The sequence below is a fragment of the Epinephelus moara genome, chromosome 18 (assembly GCF_006386435.1).
Source record: "Epinephelus moara isolate mb chromosome 18, YSFRI_EMoa_1.0, whole genome shotgun sequence".
NCBI lineage: Eukaryota > Metazoa > Chordata > Actinopteri > Perciformes > Serranidae > Epinephelus > Epinephelus moara.
In genome coordinates this window covers 36,494,062-36,515,953 of record NC_065523.1, presented here as the reverse complement: position 1 = coordinate 36,515,953, position 21,892 = coordinate 36,494,062, and the positions used below count along the sequence as shown (strand labels likewise).

The 21,892-nt window shown below is 43.0% G+C and overlaps 2 protein-coding genes across 4 annotated transcripts in view; both read left to right on the top strand.

Moving 5' to 3' along the window:
* The first annotated feature begins 2,164 nt into the window (after nt 1-2,164).
* kpna2 (karyopherin alpha 2 (RAG cohort 1, importin alpha 1)) lies at nt 2,165-8,786 on the top strand. Of its 2 annotated transcripts, none has more exons than XM_050069000.1 (11): nt 2,165-2,228; nt 2,462-2,574; nt 2,674-2,814; nt 5,554-5,642; nt 5,748-6,016; nt 6,102-6,196; nt 6,563-6,826; nt 7,001-7,234; nt 8,011-8,193; nt 8,303-8,452; nt 8,541-8,786. In XM_050069000.1, exons 2-11 carry the CDS (start codon nt 2,518-2,520, stop codon nt 8,628-8,630), a joined length of 1,572 nt encoding a protein of 523 aa, XP_049924957.1. In that variant the 5' UTR covers nt 2,165-2,228; nt 2,462-2,517; the 3' UTR covers nt 8,631-8,786. The 2 variants fall into 2 exon arrangements, with proteins under 2 accessions (XP_049924957.1, XP_049924956.1); XM_050068999.1 differs by having other exon boundaries at nt 5,551-5,642.
* A 3,381-nt stretch (nt 8,787-12,167) lies between these two features.
* LOC126405304 (E3 ubiquitin-protein ligase SMURF2) overlaps nt 12,168-21,892 on the top strand; it is an 85,471-nt gene continuing 75,746 nt past the window's right edge. The window contains exon 1 of one of the 2 annotated variants that reach the window (XM_050068974.1): nt 12,168-12,637. In XM_050068974.1, coding sequence (XP_049924931.1) covers nt 12,586-12,637 — 52 coding nt within the window. In that variant the 5' untranslated portion in view covers nt 12,168-12,585. The remainder of the gene's footprint in view (nt 12,638-21,892) is intronic. The other variant, XM_050068976.1, reaches the window with a different exon arrangement.

Sequence of the window (21,892 nt, the reverse complement as noted above, 5' to 3'; positions counted from 1 at the left end):
AACATCTCAAGGGTTTCACCCATCACCACGCAACTTTGTAGGCATATGACCACACGTAATCTGAGGGGACCCCTCCATTATTGACCCCATCAAACAAAATGGGGGCGCTAGAGAGGTCATTTCTTATCTAGGCCTAACCGCCATATCGATTTCTATTATGTAATTCATGGAATTGGCGATTTTTTATTTATTTATTTACTTATCTGTCTTTCATCGTGCTACCTCAACTACTAATGTACAGTTTTAGCCCACTAACTATCCCTCTATTGGCAATGGTACTACTGTATTTTCAATAAAGCAATCGTACTATCAACTTCACAAAAGCTCTGTCTGAATACATTGCTCTTCTTAATGTTCAGTTGACTATTTAATCTGCAATTTCCTATGACCTGTATCCCAAACACACACCATGTGAAACTGTACGTGGGCAACTGTGCACTCAATGGTTATGGACTAGTTATCATTTATTTTGGTAAGGAAATTTTACTTCTGGAACACTGGTCAGAAAAGTCCTACAGGATTTACATCGTTTCCAATAGAATCCCATAGGATTCCCATACATTTCTAAAAATCCTAAAAGAATTCTGTAGAAAACATTTTGGCTCTTTTTCTTTCTCAGTTGGTTCCATGAAAATCCTTTAGGGTCTCTATTTTTTTCCATTTTAATGACACTACAAAGACCAAGTGCAAACACAACGCAATGCTGTAAAAAATACATCACAAAGACAGTTTGCCAGAGATTACAGACTCAACGACATCAAAAATGTATACTTGCTTAGATAATCATGACATCACCGCTCTACGCCATCTTGAGAAGGTTTCTGCTTAAAGGGTCCAGAGTCCTGTTCCCAGTGCTGGCTTATCTTTGCCATTCACAACAGTTCTTAAACTAAATTCATATGCCTTTTGTTTATGTATTCTTTGATGAGTGTCCGTGGCCGCTGTAGGGCTGAGGCTACATGCTCCATCATTAGTAGTCACGAGAAATTTTTCAGCCAGTTATTTAAACAAAAACAATTAAGTTTCTGAACTTTGCGGTTCATAAGAATGATCCTTTTTACAGAAAGGAATGCCTGTGTTAACAGATGATGTATCACTCAAGATTTTACATTAGGGTTCCTATAATATTTTAAAATTCCATATGACTTTGTGTCTCTTTATAAGAAAAAAAAAGTTCTTTACTAAAAGGATTTTTTTCAATTGGTTTCAATAAATTCTTTTAGGATTCCTATAATTCTTTTTTAAACTTTATTAGACTCTGTACCCCTTTCCTAAGAAAAATGTCTGGTTATTGTAGGACTTTCACAGCTCAATTGAAAACCTTTTTTTCCAATTGGTTCCAATAAATGTCTTTAAGATTCCTAGAATTATTTAAATTCTAAAGAGTTTGTATCCCTTTATAGGGAAAAAAGTTTGGTTCTTGTAGGATTTTCAGTCCTATTGGAAATCTGGAATGCTGGATCTTATATGTTTTTAACATCTTCAAAGACTTTTATCCATTATTACAAGAATTGCCAGTCTCTCATTGATCATGTAAATATATGGACACCACTTCACTACAATGGCTTATTGAAAATGCCTTTGAAACGTTTTATTCATAAAATGAATAACGTTCTTGAAGAAATTACCTTCTTATTTGACATATAAACAAACCGAGTATTTAAGTATTTATTTTCAAACTTTATCACATCTAAAATCCTGTAATAATTTTATATAAAACTATTAGTTTATGCAAGTTATTCAGTTTCATACATGGTAAAGCAAACTTCTCATGTGTTTTATATTAATTTTATTTATGTACTTATTACTGTCATAGAAGTAATGTAAGATTGTTCCATATTCCATGAAGACTTGCGTCATAATTATAAGATTTTTTAAATAAAAAAAACAATAAAAACACATTTTAAAAGTACCGACACGTGGACCTAAAAGCACCGATCCCAGATCAGTTCTTCCCTCCCAAACTTCCACTAAAAATAAAGAAAAGACGAAAGAAAACCGACCCAGAGTCAGAGTTGACAGGATATGATTCACTCGAATGGAGATCTCGCGATGATACCGTGTGGTGACGAATTTCCGCGTGTTCTCTGTGATTTTTTTCAAACTGTCCAATCAGCGGACGCGGCTGGATGCTTTCACTCAAACGGACCAATCAGGAGGCTTTGTTGTAGGAATTTAAAGGTCTGTGCGGCACTTCGAGAGCAGCACAATCTTTGCGCGGAGACGAGGTAAGAACGTTTGACTTGCTCGTTAAGTTAAATATAAAGGGAGTTAATTTTATCTTTGAAATATAACGGTTTTGTGTGTAGCGCTTATCGTTTTATCAAACTTAAGATAGCTGTCAGTGGAGTTAACGTCAAACGGGCGCTCTGCTTAGCTTAACATGGCTGTCACTCTGCTCCAGGGGCACGAGGCAGCACGACGTCATTTATAACTGACTAATTTAACCTTTATTTTACAGGATAAACACAACAAATCTTAATTTCATCTGCTGCTGAGCCTCCCTGTCTGCTGAAAATGTCTGAGAACAGCGACCGTCTGAGCAGCTTCAAGAACAAAGGCAGAGATGCCAATGTGAGTTAACTCGAGTAAGATAACTTCAGCATCATATCTTTATAATTTAATCCGCGAGTTTCAGTTTAAATTTTGTGGCTTAATTTCCATTAAACGCAGGAGCTTCGCCGCAGGAGGGTGGAGGTGAACGTCGAGCTCCGCAAGGCGAAGAAAGATGATCAAATGTTCAAGAGAAGGAATGTGGCAGCATTTCCTGACGAGGCCACTTCCCCTCTTCAGGAGAGGACCCAAAACTGTCAGGTGAAACATTTAAAGCCATTATTTAAACTGAGGAAATGTTCAGTCTTATTTTACACAAATTAAATGCGTTTTATATCTTGTTAATGTGCAAGAAAACGCCACTTTAATCCCCTAACAGGGTGTGTACATGTCCTTAAAAAGTCTTAAATCCAATGTTTCAACAATAGTCTGAAATTTAAATTTGTGACGTCTTAACTACTACAAACATCTTATCTATTTTCATTTATCCATCTTTTTTTATACGCTTTTATTCATTTGAAAGGCTTGGTAAATGGCATACATATATTTTCTGTGCATACAAGGATATAAGGCACATATATTTTACAATATGGAGGTGGACTCCAGTACATAAAGAACAATTAACAACCAAAACTAGAAGTAAACTAACCAACAATAACATGTCACATGTCCTCATACATCACTCCACAGGGTCACACAATCACAGAGCAAGTTCGAAATTATGTAGGTTGAAAATACTCTCAATATAGCGTACACTTAAGTCTTTGATGTGGACCATTTTTAGGTTGCGAAAATATGTTTTGTTGCTGACCCTTCGATAGCAGTAGATTGCTAAGCTTTCCGGTTGGCTTCAAACGGGGGCCGTGCCGACTGACATTTACTGTATGTAACATACTGTCAATTAATAAGTACCCCCTACAACCCCACTTCAAAACATGAGAACTATCCTTTACTGATCGCATAAAAAATATAATATTGAATATAAAATGTTAAGCTTAGCCAAGTTCAATACGGTATTTCCAAGTTAGTTTTTCATCTACTATGACCCCTGGAATTTTAATGCAAGTAACCTCAGTTAAATCGATGTTGTCTATGAAAATTTTGGCTTAATCTTTGCTATTATTATTTTTTTTTTTTTTTGTTACAAAATATCCTGAAGTGTTGATTTATCCGTGTTGACACTCGAATGAGTTTGCTAAAATTTTCATGTGAAGATACAAGACATGTATCATCAACAAATAAAAAAGGCAGTACATGTTTGCCGCCCTTAGGTAGGTCATTTATGTAGATCAAGAACAACAGAGGACCAAAAATGGAGCCCTGGGGTACTCCACAAAGTAGCTTAACTCTGTTTGATTCATACCTATTAATAGAGACATACTGTTCTAACTGTTGAATAATCAAGCAGCCATTTTAAAGCAGCATCATGAAAGCCATATTTATATAATTTTGCAATAAGGATGTGATAAAAGTGTCAAAAGCCTTTGACAAGTCTAAGAATATGCCAAATGATGTTGACCAAACTTCCAACTCAAATTTAGCCTGAGTGTCAGACTGAAGCTCCCAGAACCTTCAGTCTGACATGGCTTCCATTGAAGGCGATTTACAAGGGGGAGGGAATTTGATTTTTCCCTAACTAATCAGTAGAGATCAACGACTCACCCAGAATCTGACGTCATTAGTATCCATGCCTTGGGGGTGCCGAAAACAAGAGAGCATTGCCCGTTTAAAATGTCTCCGTCGTCGTGCACGCCCAGCTGCATCGCCATTAAATCCAGTTTAGCAGCTTCCTTAATTTGGTCCTCCATTAACGCGAGTAGTGGCGACATACCTCGATAGCATCGTTAATGTGGTCTGTAGGATCTGTGGCGGTCGCCATTGTTGCTATCCTCACCAGTTACCCACCGGCATACAGCTTGACATCAGCGTGGCGCTAATTGGCTAATTGCTAGACCCCCGGCGTTCATTGGTCCGTCCATCGATTGGACGAGAAAAAATTGCAAATTCATTGAAGTATGCCAGACCAGTAATGCAAGCCTACTCAGTTGAGAGGGCGGAGTCTATGGTCTGGAACCAGGCTAACTTAAATTTACATTTAAAAAAAATACTCACATACCTCCTGCAGTACTCTTAAGTGCCACTAGGTGTACCCATACCCCCATTTGACAAACCTCACCTTTCCTGAAGACAAAGGAGTAGAAGCACTGCTGGGTCTTAGTTAGTGGTCACATACTGGTGCTCTTTGGGTACCTCAGGTGTACTGTGTTTACTCCACCTTGTGAAGGTCTCATTGCATCAGTAAAATATACTCAGTCAAAAAATATAAAATGCAAGTGTGCTGTCAGCAGACAGTAACCCTGATGACGACCTGTGAGTTGCAACACGTTGGTGTTTATAATCCATGTTGCCATGCATTATAAAAGTGTTTTAGTTTTTGCACAAACCCTACAGTGTACCTGGGATTGATTTTCAAGGAGATTTGCATTTTATATTTTGAGTGAGAGTAAACTTTACTCATGCAATGTGCCTATTACAAGATGTAATAAACATAATCGCCTTTCCTTTCTTTTCCTAATTGCAAGTCTTACATTGCATCTTTCAGCCTACTTGAGTGGTCTGGTGTCTTTTTTTTTTTGTTTTGTTTCCAGTTTAATAAAATCAGCCTTGGCACCAACAATGTCACAAAGCGTATCACATTATATCGGTTATTTGATATCTCAATCCTAACTGCTCTCCCTCTGAACGCTGCCTGAACTGGGTCTGGTTTCTGTAAAGCATCAGATCTGACAAAGTTTGGAATATTTTAGTCCAATATTTAACAATTCTCGGTCAGTTCCAAAATGTGTGTGCCAGTACAGCCAGTGCCCGTCCACATCGATCACAAGATGGATTAACTGTAGGAAACATCTTGGAGAGTCTCTGTTTTTAGGATTGGAAGTGCGCTTGGGCTTTTCTCCACTGATCTAATACCATGTCTCGTTTCTGTGTGACCATCAGCAGGCCTCCAGACAGTGGACGGTTGAAGAGATTCTAGCAGGAGTCAACAGCGGTAATGTCGAGTCCCAGCTCCAAGCTACACAGGCGGCACGGTAATAACAATTCATTAATGCTCTGTATATTAAATTTTACTGCACAATCAAAATGACTTACCACTGCCACTATGTCTCACTGTAACTGTATTGTGCTGAACGCAGGAAGCTCCTGTCTCGTGACAAGAATCCTCCCATCAACCAGATGATCAGCGCTGGTCTGATCCCCAAGTTTGTCGCCTTCCTGGGGATGGTCGACTCCCCTCCAATCCAGTTTGAGGCTTCCTGGGCTCTGACCAACATCGCCTCTGGGACGTCTGATCAGACAGCTGCAGTTGTGGACGGCGGGGCCATTCCTGCCTTCATTAACCTGGTTACATCCCCCCACCAGCACATCAGTGAGCAGGCTGTCTGGGCCCTCGGAAACATTGCTGGTAATTTATTTATTTATTTTTTCTTAATGTGGTCTTACTTGGTCAGAAACAAAGGACATTTTTAAAATTTATTTTTGCTCTGTAGGTGACGGATCATCTCTGAGAGACCGGGTCATCAAGCATGGAGCTGTGACTAATCTGCTCACCCTGCTGGCAGTCCCTGACCTGTCTGTATTTAGTGTAAGTATATGTGTATATATTTTTAATCATGTTATATCGGAAAGCAATTTTCCCCAGGGTTCCTGCAAATCCCTTAAGTCTTAAAAGGCCACTGATTTCATGAATCTAACATAAGGTCTTAATGGTGATTAAATTTGTTCAAAAATCTCAACAACCAAACTGGCAGTGCTGCGCAGAATTCACGGTCAGCGCTTCGTCACACTGCTGGTGTTTGTAGAGTTAATATGCTTGTCTTCAGCTGTATGAATCCTGTTCTTGAAATGGTCATTTATTCTCCTTACTGCCCACCAGAGGGCGCTCTAACTCAACCAAATGCTGCTTCATGTCAAACTCATGTCTTCTCTTTCTTTCTTTCTTTCTTTGCAGGAGGGCTACCTGAGAAATGTCACATGGACGCTGTCTAACCTCTGCCGCAACAAGAACCCCTCCCCTCCTATGACCGCGGTCCAGCAGATTTTACCCGCTCTGATTCGTCTGCTTCACGTTGATGACAAGGAGGTGTTGGCTGATGCGTGTTGGGCTGTGTCATACCTGACAGATGGCTCTAATGACCGCATTGAGGTGATAGTGCAGACCGGCCTAATACCTCGCCTGGTGAATCTGCTCGGCTTTGAGGAGCTGTCTGTGGTCGTACGTATCAAACCTCACTTTTTTCCCTTCTGTCAGTGCCTCCAGTTTGTACATCAGCAGCGTGATGAGTTCTTGTAGCATCTGTGCACAGCTGTGGTTCATTGTGTCAGCACCTTGAGGCAGCTCCTCAGGTTCTCACAGGTTGTACAATGACCTCTGTCACCCTTCCCTCAGACCCCTGCGCTGCGTGCCATCGGCAACATTGTGACAGGCACAGATGAGCAGACTCAGGCTGTACTGGATGGCGGTGCCCTGGCCATGTTCCCCCAGCTGCTGCGCCACAAAAAGGCCAACATTCAGAAGGAGGCAGCCTGGACTCTGTCCAACATCACAGCAGGGAAGGATACCCAGATCCAGGAGGTCATCAACACAGGCCTCGTTCCATACCTCGTCGATATGCTTGTGCGGGTATGTGTTGGTTGACTTGTTTCACCCACTGGGGGGGGGCTATATCTAATTTAAACTTAACCAGCACACTGCTCTGAAAGACAGATGCCTACATTAGTGCAGGGTGTCTGCAGGTCCTTAAAGGCCTAAAATGTCTTTATATTAGGTCTATTAACGCAGTGGTTTGCAAATTTCCCCCGTACAATCAAGCAATCCATCACCCCACTCACAACTTTCTCCTTTCTAAATGTTATCATCCCTCACACTGGCTGCCAATCAAGGCTTCTGATGTGACAGAAGCCAAAAGTGGCGTGGATCAAAAAATATTCGACAAGTTCTACAATCAGGCTCCACCTCACCATCTGCATCACCAGTTTCCAGACTCCAAAATGTTCATAAGCAGGAGTCAAAGTTTCTCCCATCAAGTCTGTTTTCATAGATCGCAACTTTTGCATGGGAAGTGGTGTACGCCTCTTTCAGGCCTACTTTGTGTGTACACAGTGTTTTTATTAATGACACCCCTGGTCTGTTTGTTTTGGAGAGGAAGAGCTCTCTGTGGATAATTCAGCTCCTGGTAAAAACCTCCTGAACAAAGAATACTGAAGGAATTCTAACTGGGAGAAGTTTCAGCAGGTTACAATATGCAATCCTCACCGCGATGCCACTAATCCCCCCCCTAAATCTGACCCACTGCTCTGTTTTTAAAGCATTAAATTTAAGTGTCTGATACCTGCAGACCTTTCTCTAACTTTCCAGGTCGTGTCTATGTGGCTTATCATTTCTTCTTTCCTCTGCAGGGTGATTACAAAACTCAGAAGGAGGCTGTTTGGGCTGTTACCAACTTCACCAGCGGGGGCACTGTTCAGCAGGTGGTTTACCTGGTTCAAGCCAACGTGCTGGAGCCTCTTCTGGATCTCCTCTCCTCTAAGGACAGCAAAACTGTCCTCGTCATCCTGGACGCCATCACCAACATCTTCATGGTGCGTGCATGTTCATGAACAAATGAAGATGTGTGCTATCTGTTTTGCCATTCTGAACGGTCCAGTTATTATTAGATGTGACAAGATGGATGATGTGTTTTCCTACCAGGCCGGGGATAAAATCGGGGAGTCAGACAAGCTGAGTCTAATGGTTGAAGAATGCGGCGGACTGGACAAGATTGAGGCTCTGCAGTCTCATGAGAACGAGATGATCTACAAAGCATCCCTCAACCTGATTGAGAAATACTTCTCTGATGAGGTCAGTGTCTCATGATATCTGAATTGATTTTAACATAATGTTTTGTGCCCATGAATGATGTCAATGTTTTTGTTTTTGATCTGTACAGGAGGAGGTGGTGCAGTGTGTGGCCCCCGAGGCGACCACCAACAGTTACGCCTTCCAAGTCGGAGAAGGCCAGAGCACTTTCAATTTCTAAATGACTGTCTAATACCTCTCCTCATCTTTACTGTACCCTCACTGCTACTGTCTGTCCTTTGTTCATGTGATCGTAGAGTTCTGTGGTTTTTGTATGTACTGTACATACTGTTTTAATATGACAAAACATGGTTGTAAATAAAGTTGTCAGATCATGTGTGGTGGTTTGATGTTTAGGGTTGTATCAGTCTGTGTATTCGCATAACATGGAAAACAAATGTTATAAATGGTAAAAGTGTCACTGTGGTTACTGAAACATGTCTAGGAATTCACCTTGTGTCACAAAAGGTAAGTCTCAAGAATAAATCATCTCAAAATTATGAGAAATCTTGAAAAATGTCTCAAAATATTGAGACCTTTTAAAATAATGACTATTAAAATAATAAAACTTTACAAAGAAAATGACTTGATATCTAAAGATGATAATGAGAAACTTCATCAAAATATTTAAAGAAAAAATGAGACATTCTCAAAGTAACTCAAATGTGATAAAGAAAACTGACTTTTCTCAAAATGAATAAATATCCCAAAATATTGAAGTATGGGAAATAATGACTTATTTTTCTCAGTCTACTTCTCAAATTATGAAACTTAATGAGTTGGTATTGCTTCTCATTATTTTGAGATATTAACACATTATTTTTGATAGACCAATTATTTTGGTTTTTTTAGATGCTAACTCAGTCTTTTTAGTGAGTTTCTAATTAAATGACTTACAGGATTTTTTTCCTTCACACTGGCAGAAACAGGTTTCCAAAGTAATGTGCTGCTCTCAGCAAAGAGCCTGGCACGTAACCCTTACCTTAAGTAAAAGCACTATTATGACTATAAAACACACTGTTCCAAATAAAAGTCCTGCATTAAAAATGTTTCTTAAGCAAAGGATAAAGCATTAAAGGTAAAAGTACTGAATGCAAGTTGGAAGTTGGAACCATGAAATGTTTTTGCAAGAAAAATATGTGCTAGTTTTTAAATGTTTTGCATTATTTTTTTAATTTATTTTTTGTCAATTGATCAATTGATCAGCTGTGCTCATGAATGGATTACTGCACAGGCTCTGGCCCACTTAACACAAGAGTCACAAAGACGATAAAGGGATGCAAAGGAACTGCAAGAAGCCGCCTAATGACTACAAAGAGACACATCAAAAAACATCAACGAAAAAAGAGGCAAACCCACCACAAATTCTGTCGCCCATTTTACATAAAGTTTGTGTTATAGGGCCGATACAAAGTCCCTTCTTTAAGCTGGCTTTGCATTTTTACACAGACCCAAATGGCGCCATCATTCTGCTCCAGTGATTTTAGACAGTGTGCCGGCATCATGGAGTCAAGAGCCGTTGAACAGGGGTCCATGTCATTGGTTCGACATCCCATTAGTCCGACTGTCCGTGGTGCTGAATGGCTTGCGGCGGGCGTATGGTGCGCCGCGACCGGCTTGAGGCGGAGCAGGCTCACGGCTTATGTGTTTATCACTTTCTTTTTCATTTCAACCCACACCATGATCTTTTCCTGACCCTAACCAAGTGGTTTTTGTGCCTAAACCTAACCAGACCTTAACCACAGGGCATCATGATGATTTCGGAACGGACTTTGGAACAATGAGTTTAATATGGTCGGAACAATGGGCTGTTGAACCAATGGGCAGTTCCCGTTGAACAGTATGACATGTAACACAACAGCGACGGCCCCCATGTGACATAAAACATACGCGTTGGCAGCACTTTATGAACAATAATAATGACATAACGTGTCAATAACTATCTGTTATATGGCAGCTGAGCTCGTCCTCTGCTTAGAGGTTAAGGAGCCTCACAGTCTCATTGTTTTCCCAATTTGCAGACATTTACGGCCGCTAGTCTTCATCTGTGAGTTAGCTGCTAACTGCTATCAGCTACTTTTTGAATCTCCCACGGAGGTGGGTTGCACACATAGCACATCGTCAAAATGTCACACCTTTGGTACCCATGATCCCGTCCTGCTGGCTGTCCTGTTTATACATGTTTCAGCGCTGTTACTGTGTCCCGTGGCGGCTGAAAGGCAAGTCAACTCTGTTCCTCCATTTCCACGATTGTACTTTATAGACAGCAGGTATAACAGCCCAATATTCCCGCCTTGAACATGCAGTAGCCCCTTTACACTGTGCTGTATAAGGAATGATAGTGAGATGGGGAACTGAGGTGTCGCTCTGAACCGGGAACAGAGGTAGAAACAGTGCCTAAACAATGTATACATGGAACAGCCAGCCAGAGAGGATCATGGGCGGCATGGGTGTAATGTTTTGGAGTCGTGTTATATATGCAACCCACCACAGGGGGGATTTAAAAAGTAGCTGACAGTAGCTAACGGCTAATTCAAGGAGGAAGAACAGTGGCGGAATAATGTCGGCAAATAAGGAAAACTGGGGGGCTTCTTACCCTCCGAGCAGAGGACGAGATCAGCCGTCATGTAACAGAGATAGTAAATGACTGTTAATGCCACATTATGACATTGTTAGGGGCCGTACACATGCTGCATTTTTGCGCCCTCAAATTCATTGTCTCCAATGTAGACGTGAGCGGTGTTGTCGCAGCGCTCACACGTTCCCAAGCACCCTGAGAAACAGAATTCAACTTTTGGAACGCACTGCATGTTATGTGATGAGGAAAAAACAGTCACAACCTTAACCATCTTCCATGAATATCAGTCTGTGATAAATTTGGAAAAGTTGATCATGTTAGTGCAGGGCTACCCAGAGCTCTACATCTGTCCCACTGACGATATAAACAGCTCCTGGAAGACGATCAGCTCTGCACTCAGGATTTCAGGTAAATAGGCTATATGATGCTTGTTAAGCAACCTCAGACGCAACCTGCCGCCGTGCGGGGAGACACGAGCAGCACGCAGCACCCGATCTCGTGTTCCCCAGGTGGTTAAAGACCCAGTATGTGTGCCAGCCCTTATTGTTTATAAAGCGCTGCTGACACATGTTATATGTCATACTAGAGGCTGAGGCAGTTTTGTTACATGTCATGCCTCTTCTGATCCCACAATGACGTGACGCTGTCTAAAATTACACACAAGAGCGGAGTGATCCCATGACCGTTTTGTCCTGTGTATAAATGCAACGGTGGCATAACTTAAGGAGTTTGTAGTGCGACCTCTGTGTAAAAGGGGGCTCGCTCCAGAGTAGGAGAGGTGGTGGGACCCGCTGCATATCGGTGCCCGGGGCCCCTTTGTCCCATGAGCCGGCCATGGCTGCACTTTTGTGTGCGAAAAAATCAGAATTTGTAGAGTAAATAGCAGACTGAGTAAAGTTTAAAATAACTAGTGCAGTGAAGTATTTCCCTCAGAGGTGTGGTGCAGCAGAAGTAGAAAACTGCATGTGATAAAATACTCAGTTCCACCTCTGATGGCATCAAAGTAAAAATCAGGACAGCTCAGGACACACTGGGACGTGTGTGTGTGTGTGTATATGTGTGTGTGAAGTACAGTGAGGTGCCACATGTTGGAGAAATGTTTCACTCCCCCAAAGCGTGCTGTCGTCACCGGTCAGCTCCAACCAGCAGCCCCCTGAACTGGGCTCCACACCGGAGGGCTCAACAGTTGAACTGTCGACGAGCTGCAGGAGAGGAGGACTCGGTCCGAGGCAGACTGCTGCCGAAGATGTGAAGATAAACACGGCGTTATCTCCACAGCAGCTCCTTCACACGTCTCACCGGGGACGAGTTGTCTCCAGTAGATGCATTTTGCAGCTCTGCTACACCCCAGATATTTTAATTTTTTTTCTGTTTTTCTTTTTGATTTTTTCGCATTTGTGAGCGATCGCTATGGCACTTCAGTTCACATCCGGGCCACAATGCCTTGACTCCATTATTGTCTAAAACTGGCGGAGAGGTTGATAAACCTTTATTTTTTATTTCTACACCTGAACGAGACATCTTTCTAACGAGCAGTGAAGGCTGGGACCGAGAGGACATGTCTAACCAAGGAGTCCGGCGGAATGGCCCCGTGAAGCTGCGACTAACAGGTAGCTAGCAACGCTTTTAAATCCCCAACTATATTCCCCACTCACACTAAGCTAGGAGGGCTCCGTGTACTTGCTGGATGGGAACAGTTCCCATGGGCCATGGAGTTGGCTTACCGCCGGTTCCTTCTCCTGTGATTTAAACCATTTTGCTAACCGCTACAATGCATTTTAAATATCTGTTTATTTTTTTGTGTTAGCTAATAGTAGAAAACTGAGCGGGTTGACTCGTAAATAAAGCTGAATTTTGATATTAGTGTTCTTGGAAGTAGTCTGAACCCTGTGATTGTCGCCAACCACCAGCCATAACACGGATCCCGGAGTATCGTAGCTACACACTGTGCTCCTCTGCTGTTGAGAGGGTTGTCGCTTGTGAAACCAACATGTAGCACAGTATCTTTAATGTGTATTTAAATTAAATATATATATAATTGTAATATAAGAGTGGCACCTAACTATCACAGTGTCCTGCTGACAGAAAGCAGGCTAGCCGACGTTAGCTTAGCCAGCTAGCTGTGCTGGAGCCTGTAGGCTGGGATGACAGGCAGCTCCACAGGTCACAGGAGAGTGTAGCTGAGCAGTGTCCCACAGACACACAGACAGGCAGACAGACAGCTGCCTCCTGTGACTGTTACTGTGGTGAAAACTGGTCACCATTAACTTGTATTCCTGCATCCCTCCCACAGCACTCCTGCTCAGCCTCATAGTTTCACAGCATGATTTACTCCTCTCCTCCCTCAGTCCCTCAGCTGCTTGGTTTGTGCCTTTTCAACACAAACAGCCAAGAGGTTTACATGAGAGCTCAGTGTTTTGACTGGGAGAGGAGGCTGACAGCTGCCCCCTTTTTTGATGTACGCCCAGGACCTGACCTGAAATTCCATGGCAGCGGTTTCTACCAGGAAGGGCCAAGTTAAATATTTAAGCTGGTGCTGTGTCTGATAGGGATCAGTGGAAACAACAAGGACAGATGTTAATAAGAGAGATTTAATGAGCTGGAGGTGCGAGATGGCCAAGGACATCAAGCTCAAGAGCTACGGTTTTATAGTCGGCAGAAGTCAGACAGGGTTCAGTGCAGAGTGAGCACAGTTTTGTGCAAAAAAATTGGTACCTGGTGTTCATAAAATAACATTTACACAGAGGTGGGACCGATTGCAAGTCACAAGTTAGTCTTTGCACTCAAGTCCCAGATAGGGCTGCAGGGATATATACTGGTTTTAAGGTATACCATGATAGAAAAGTTGATTTTCTTGTCTATGATGCTGAAAAAAACAAATGCAATTTGACAGATAATCTCCCCTTTATTTTACTTATTTCCAAAGGAGAGAGTTTGTGCACAAACTTTCATCAACAAAGTGGTTTCTGGTTTGAATTATAGTCATAACACCATGAAACCATAATCTTCTCTGAGACGGTTCTCACACTGTGAATATGTCATACCGTTGCAACACTAGTCCCAGGTCAAGTCCTAAGTAGGGTTGCAGTGGTTTAGCTTGAACGTGTGTATCATGGTATAAAAATTGAAGGTTGACATACCGTGTATATTTGCTTATCCACGATATTGGGGGAAAAAAGTCAATAGTAATAATAGTGTAAAACTGCCATATATTGAAACTGTGATATTTTCTGAGATGGTTATCATACAGTGGAAATCGCATACCGTTGCAACCCTAGCCCCAAGTCAAACAGGGAAGTCCCAAGTCGAGCCTAACGAGCTTGGTGTCACTCCAAAGTCGTCAAAATCCAGCGCTTCAGCAGTGACTTGCGGCGTCAGAAACCAACGAAAAAGGTGTCCTTAAACGTTGGCATGATTCACTGCCAGTTGCCATTACAGTTAAGCGGCGTCAGGAGGAAACACAGCGGGACATGGACGAATGTTAAGGCGGCGAAAGTCCGTCTGGGGCAGGAGTGGTGGTGGATGGGTCCAACAAACACCGACTTTCACTCGTGAGAGCTGTTTTCGCACCTTGTAAGATTCTGAAGCCAAACCCTGTTCTTTCTTCCTACACCTAACCACGTGTGGTTGTCGTTGAAGGAAAAAAACATCAATTTGCGGTGGTGTACTGACGTAGTGCTTTTATGTTGAAAGAGACTGTATGTAAATGTTAAATTTCCTGTGAAAACAGAAGTGTATTTTGAAAACAGACAATGCATGTAACAAGCTGAAGTTGAGAATGCCAATATTAAATTTACAAAAATCATGAATGCCTTTTGAAATTTGCATTCATTCACTTACTGTAAGGTAACTTTAGCTAAGCATTAGCTCGCTAACTATGCTAATATCAGCCTTGACTTACTGTTTTTGTGCAACTGAAGATGCCAAATGAAGTTGGAAGTTGGTGCTTCTTCGTCTATGATTTTCGACTCGCACATTTTGCATACTGCAGTTTGTTCTTTGCATAGTTTTTGCACATGAACAAAACTATCTTTGATATCAGTTTTTCCAACAGGCACTCAGTAACGTAACGTTAGTTCTTCATGGTTCTCTCCTGCAACTCGTCTGGATGCTGTTGGGTTGGTTCAGACTAAGTGGATCTGGGGGGACTTGCTGGGGACATCTAGCTTTAATGTTAGTTGATCCGTGGCATATCATTTGAAGGAAGGTATTAAGAGTTTTCAAGTCCAACTGAAGTATCGAGTCACTGGCGTTAAAGTCCAAGTTGAGCTTCAAGTCTTTTTTGCTTGTCAAGTTGAGTCATGAAAGGAGTATGAACAGTATAAGTTTAAATAAAGATGTGTGCATAACTTTGATGTTGAAATCCAGAGTGTCTGCATTTTGAGATGGACTGCAGTGGTCCCCTGGTGGAATGCTGGGAATGTGAGTCCACTGTGACAAATAGCGGGAGCAGGACCTCACAGGCCATCTCTCCTCTTGATGCCGAGCGACACCGTGCACCCCTCCAGACTAAATATGTCTAATCTTTCGGTGGGTTTTTATATTACTCCTAGAAATCACTCCTCAGGCCATGTTTCTGTCAGAATGATGTAATGTTGTGCCATGTCATCCTCATGGTCAGTCCCATCCCATAGCTGAGCTCACTGCGTGCTCTCTGTGTTGCTCTCCAGCGTGCAGAGCAGTGCTGAGCGGGAGAGGAAGCGCTATAGGAAGGCGGCCGTCTGGCGGCGGAGCCCAAGTGCTCACTTTCAGCAGAGAGTCTCCACTACACACTGTCATTATGTGTTCCTTTGTTTAGCACCGCACAGCTGTGTATACGAGGCTGATTAGACTGCTGCATAGGGAGTAATCGGCCCGGAGAGTGTCATTGCGACATCGTAGCTGCATGTTGTCATCTGCAGTCGAGTTGATTTTTTGACACATGGCTCTGCAGATGAATTTGTTTCCAGGCAGGTTGTGAATGATGAGTTGCTACAGTCAAACAGGCCTGTAGCTGTTTGTGCTGTAGGCGTCTCTCCTCGCTGACAACCCCCCTGTCCATTTGAACCAGATGTTGCAGATGTTTGCCAGCTATTAAACTGGAAAAATATGGCAAGCAAGCTGCTAAAACTAACACTCGGGGTGAGAATTGCCCCTTGACTACACGGGACAGGTTTCCATTATGCTCTACAGCTGATCACTCCTAAATTATGTGACATACAAACACAGCTAATGGCATAACACGCGTGATCCACCGGCTCATAAATTACATCATTGCAGCACGGCTCATTGCTTCGTCTGATCATTCCTAAATTCTGTCGTGCAGACATAGCTCATGGCATAATTTGCACCGCTTTCCATGCAACCATAAATTTGATGACACGCAGCTGAAGTCACAGAGTTCCCTCTAATATGATTGAGACTTTGCAGAAAAGGGAACGCATCTCTCCGATCTGTCGGTGAGTCACGAGCTGTCTGTCACACACGAGTGAAATCAGACTCCCGAAAATCAGTGCGAGTCATCGGTGTGCCGTCTTTGCCCTTTGAATAGATTTTCTGCCCAGGAAGACGTGCAACAGAATAATAAACCAAGTGACGGTTGATTGATTTTCTGGTCTGATTCAGATTCTTGACGTTTATTGCCCTTTTTGTCTCAGCTCGGAGTTTACATGTGACTTTGTTAAGCATATGGTTTGCTCATCTGAATTCTTTGGCGTGCTGCAGACCAGCGAAGAGAGCTATCTCAGTGGGATTCCCTTGAATTCTCCATTCGCATTCCCACCTCTTCCTCTCTGAGTCACTCCTGTTCTTTCCGACTGTAAGCCTCTTCCCCCTCAGACAAAGTCCAAAGCATATTTCACTCCCACCCTCACTAACCGAGCTTCCTCCGCGCGCTCTGATTGGCTTTCTGTCCGATGCGCTCTCTGTAGGTAGGTGTTTCTTTGCGGTTAATCAGCTGCTGTTGCAAATTAAAAGGATCTGCTGGAGCTGCAGCCGATTCTCCAAACACAGGGGCCGGCACTATTATTTCTTTAATTAGATAGTTGCAAATTGTCCCTTTTCCCTCCCCTTGTAAGATGACTGGCAGTTGAATGGACACAGATGCTGCTCGAGAATGAAACAGACTTATTTTGAGGATGCAACAAAGGCCCCGGGGTTTCACACTGGCCCACTGTGCGGCTTTTGAGTGAAAGGCTTAGGTCTCTCCTTTTTCAGTCCGCGCTTTGTCAGTGCAGCTCGGTCTGACTGTAGTCTACAGATGGGGGTCTTTGGATGCTGGATAATTGAAGAAGAAACCCCCACAGCTGGGCACAGATGGGGCTGTGGAGGCACAGGACCTGATGATGAAGACCATTTTAATGTGGTCTGAGCTGGCTCTCAGTACATTCATGTGGTCTCTTAGTCTGAGCCTTTTTTCACTGAGTGGCTGTATGGAAGTGATTTGGGTTGATCTGGGTGTTCAGACAGGATACATGGTAAATACACAGTGATTAGCTGCATGTGGTGAACTGTTGGCTCTGCCGGCCCATCGTTGACATGCGTTTTGAGCAAACATTTCCACATTTTGCTTCAACAAGACCTGAAAGAAAACAAATACGATGGCAGGGAAAGACCAGAAAAAAAGAGACGGGGGTTGAGGAATCAAAGGGGGGAACGTAACGAGCAATTATTGCACATCATTTGTAAACATTTTCCTTCCCCCTGCTGAGAGCCTCCCATAATTTTAAATTGTTCCATCAATTAATTGACTGGCTGGGGCTGGCTTTCCTGTTGGTTCAGCTGCTCTTCAATGAGGACAAAGCCTTCTGCGGTTGCTCTACCCTCAGCCACCGCCAGCAACAGCCCGGAGGAGATCAGATGTAGCAGGGGGGAGACAGAGTGGGCAGCTTCTTAGAGAGGAAGTGCTCCCCAGACCCGAACACTTGTCCAAACGTCACCCCTGACAGGTGGGGAGCAGAACAGTCCAGAAACCCCCTTTTGAGGTTCCCCTGTAAAAATAAAGTGAAGAATTGCTGTTACGCAGCAGGACACGAGGCGTCTTGTGTTGCTTATATCGCTGGCTCCCAGCACTGTCCCGTCACTGTATTATAACAGCGTGCCATGGGTTTGATTAGTGGGCGGCATGTGTGGTTTGGGGAGATTGGCTCTTCCTGCTGAGTGGAGCATCAGCACTTCAGAATGGCTGCTTTGTAACATTAACAACAGATAATATTTTCCTGTATCCACACATCCTGTTTCGTTTGGAGCCTGAAAGAACAGAGAAAATTACCCATCATGCTCTCTGTTTATACTTGACTGTCCTGCAGCAGTGATTCCCAACCAGGGCTACGTGTACCTCAGGGGGTGTGTCTGCAGCAGCAGGGGACACATGGAACAATTGTAGCTCTAATAAAATCAAAATGAAATTAAAAGAAATTAATGTATATCCACACATTGAGTCAGTAGTGGTTAAAGGGACAAAATCAAAAATACATCTTTCTCCTCTTACCTGTAGTGCTGTTTGTCAGTATAGATTGTTTTGGTGTCGCAGAGTGTTGGAGATATCAGCTGTAGAGATGTCTGCCTTCTTTCCAATATAATGGAACTAGATGGCACTCGGCTTGTGGAGCTTTGCAATGACTCTGACTTTGTCATTTCTCATCGTCAGTCCAAGCAAAAAAATCTCTGGTCTTTATTCTGTATCTGCAGAGTAGACAATCTACTTCCTGTTTACAATTCATGCCAAGGGTACATGAATGGTCATGCTTTATATGCGTTTTCAGGCATTTAAGTATGGACCAAGATTATTTCTGAAACAAGGGATGCATGACATTGGAATTTTTGCCGATATGCAACAACTCATTTGACCGATAACTAGGGATGGGCATAAATTTTCGATTATCAATGATTGATTGTTAAGGATTTTGATTGATCACAAATAATTTTGCCCGATAGTCGCAGTGTTTCCCCTACAATGCTACAGGCCTGGCGAGCCGCCGTGCCTGCAAGACCCCCTGCCGGACCTATGCCAGGCAAAAAATCATAAACAGACGGAGGCTCTCATCGCTCTCCAAAGCCTCGGCGGCTTCCCTTAAGGCCTGAAAACTGAAGCCTGTAACCCCTGGCTGGTTATAAACACCCAGGGGTGAACTGCGCATGCCCGCCATTCTTCCTCTTTGGCCTGGGGGGGTTGAAGCCCAAAATTGGGCAGCTGTTCTCTCTTGCAGCGACAGTCTGCACTGCACTCTTTTGTTTTCTCTCTGTTGAAATACTCGCTTATCAATTAATCGATAATTGATCGTTAATTTTTTTGATGATCGAATAATGAATCTTGATCGTTAGCCCATCCCTACCAATAACTGATACTGATATCGATTTAACCTCGAGGACATCACATTTTGGGTTTGCTTGACCTTATACTTCATCCTACTTAAGTTCATTCTCGGAACCCATCGGCTGTATTCGGCGTCTGACTTACGGCAGACGGCGATACAGCCTCTGGGGACAGACCCCCTATTTTTTGGCATTCTGGTTTGATTTGGAGGAGGCGAAATTCTGTTTCCGACTTCCGTTTATATATAAAGTAAATATGCTGAACCATTGCGATGGATTCAGAGTTTGCAGTGACGCCAATTATGTTCCGCCTGGATTCAGAGTTTGCAGTGACGCCAATTATGTTCCGCCTGGTTAGTTCACCGCATGAACTGTTTAACCTGGCAACAACTGCAGCCAGCTCAAACGTGATTGGTCAATATCACACGGACTACAAACAGCCTACAACCGGAAACCAGGGCTCTTCCGCTCTTCTTCCGGAGGCAAGATCTCCGGGGTTTGCCTACAGACTCTACATTCACTGAATGTAGAGTCTGTATATAGAGACTCACTTAAGTCAGACCTGTTGTCCTCGTTTGTGGACACTTTTTGTGCCATCTAGTGGCAGTAAGATCGCAATACACTAATCCATGTAAAAACAAGATGGCAGCCATCTCTGCTAAGTCAGTCTGCAGCGGACCCCAACACAAAAGTGGCAAGATCCAAAATCTGATCACATTTTATGGTTGAAACTGGTTTATTTATGATTAATGATGTTTGTAGTTTGACATGGCGACAAATTTGACCAATTTTAGCAACAAGTTTAGACACTGTTAATTAGGAAGTACTCGTTTGAGGACTGTGGGAATTAATTATCGTTGACAGTGTTTAGTTTTTGATACTTTTCGGGTGCTACTGATCCCACATAGCTAGGAGAAATTAAAAATGCATACCAAACAAATGTTCAGGTCTCAGGAGGATATCCACTTTTTCCCCCACCTAATTTTAGTGATCATCAAGTCTCTTCTTTAGCATGTATGTAATGTATGTGATAGTCATTCATTGTGCAAAATGTAATATCAGCTGACAGCGATGACGTGCCGACATTATCGTGCATCCGTATCTAAAACAATACAAAAGCGCTCATTTGTATGGAGATCGTTTTTGTTTTAAAATGAAAATGTACTGTCATTGCAAGTTCATGCAGTATGCCCTAGCATTTATCCACTGATGCTTACATTTAGCTGCAGACATCTGAACATCTGCAGCGTGTTGCCCTGCACATATCAACTGCACTGACTGAGCCACAACTCATCCCCCGGCTTATTTAATACTCTCACATGCACTCCTCGTGTGGCATATCACTCTGGGCCTCTCTGCACCTGAACGCGTTCTCTTTTATTTCCATTCTCGTGATTTATGTAGTCAGTATGCTGGAAGCCACGGTTGATTATAGTTCATAAAGAATCTAAATAAGTACGGTGTATTCAGCCAGGATGAGTCATATGACTTTACATCTCAGCTCAGGATCTATACACTGTGCCACTTTGCATGCTTGCACTAGTCGTGTGCCTCCCCGTCAGAGGGAGAGAGCGCAGAGAGTGAGAGTGTGTCTTTGGCCTCAGAGAAGTGCTAATCCTCCTGGGTGGTTTGGGAAAGACCTTCTTCAAAGGCCTGTTCTGTTAACCTGGCTGTGGTGGTTTAATGGGTCAAAACTGGATTAGCGGTGAGTGTGAGGGAGGGGAGCTCCAGTGAGAACTAAACACTTTCTTGACCGCAGGCTCCTCTCCTATCAGTCCTGCCTGGCTGTTCTCCGTGCTGTCCCTCCCACTGCCCTCGCCCCTTAATTTCTTGCCTATTTCCTTAACTAGTGCTCGCTTTGAAGTTGGGAACTCCACTTGAGGGTATTTTTTTATCAGAGGCGGCTGCATGCATATCCAGTGTCAGGCTGGAACCACGTTTGACTTTAGATGCCCTTAGTTTTCTGCAGTCTGTACTGAAAAGGAATATACTTGTTATAAAACATATTTCAGTGTGGCTTGTTTTACCGATGAACCTTATGGTATTGTTTGCCGCCGTCGCTGCTGCTGTGGAAAAAGTGACTTTTGAGGATAATCAACAGTTCTCTTTTTCCAGGCTTTGTGGGATCACACAATGTGAAGCATATTATGAGATGCAAACATGCATCAGCACACCTTAAATTCCACTGTGACAACTTTGACCATCACTTTAGTTTTTATATGACAGACACTACAACTTCTTTCAGCCTCTGCATTTGAATTATATCAATTCGGGCATTAAAAAGTCATAAAAAAGAAAAACCACGATACATAAGTGATTTCTTTTTTCTCGCCGCTGCTCCTGTCACATTCCACTTTCGAGCTGAGCCTAAAGCTCCAGCATTCAGCTTCTTTCCCCCTTCATTTGTTTGCAGGGATGTCTGTGATTATTATCGTGTCTCAGCAGCGCGCCCAGGTGAGATCACTCAGCAAGTTTGCAAAAAGTCTCATTAGCTCTGATAAATATCCACACATGCACCGGTCGTTTCATTTTCCCTGGAAACAGAGGTGGAGGCAGGGTGGTCAGAGCGGTCC

What these genes read in the sequence shown, in the direction of transcription:
- kpna2 (XM_050068999.1), top strand. Translation starts at nt 2,518, where the DNA reads ATGTCTGAGAACAGCGACCGTCTGAGCAGCTTCAAGAACAAAGGCAGA. An exon ending in ACAAAGGCAGAGATGCCAAT is followed by an intron (nt 2,575 to 2,673) that starts GTGAGTTAACTC and finishes CATTAAACGCAG; the next exon opens with GAGCTTCGCCGCAGGAGGGT. An exon ending in CAAGCTACACAGGCGGCACG is followed by an intron (nt 5,643 to 5,747) that starts GTAATAACAATT and finishes TGCTGAACGCAG; the next exon opens with GAAGCTCCTGTCTCGTGACA.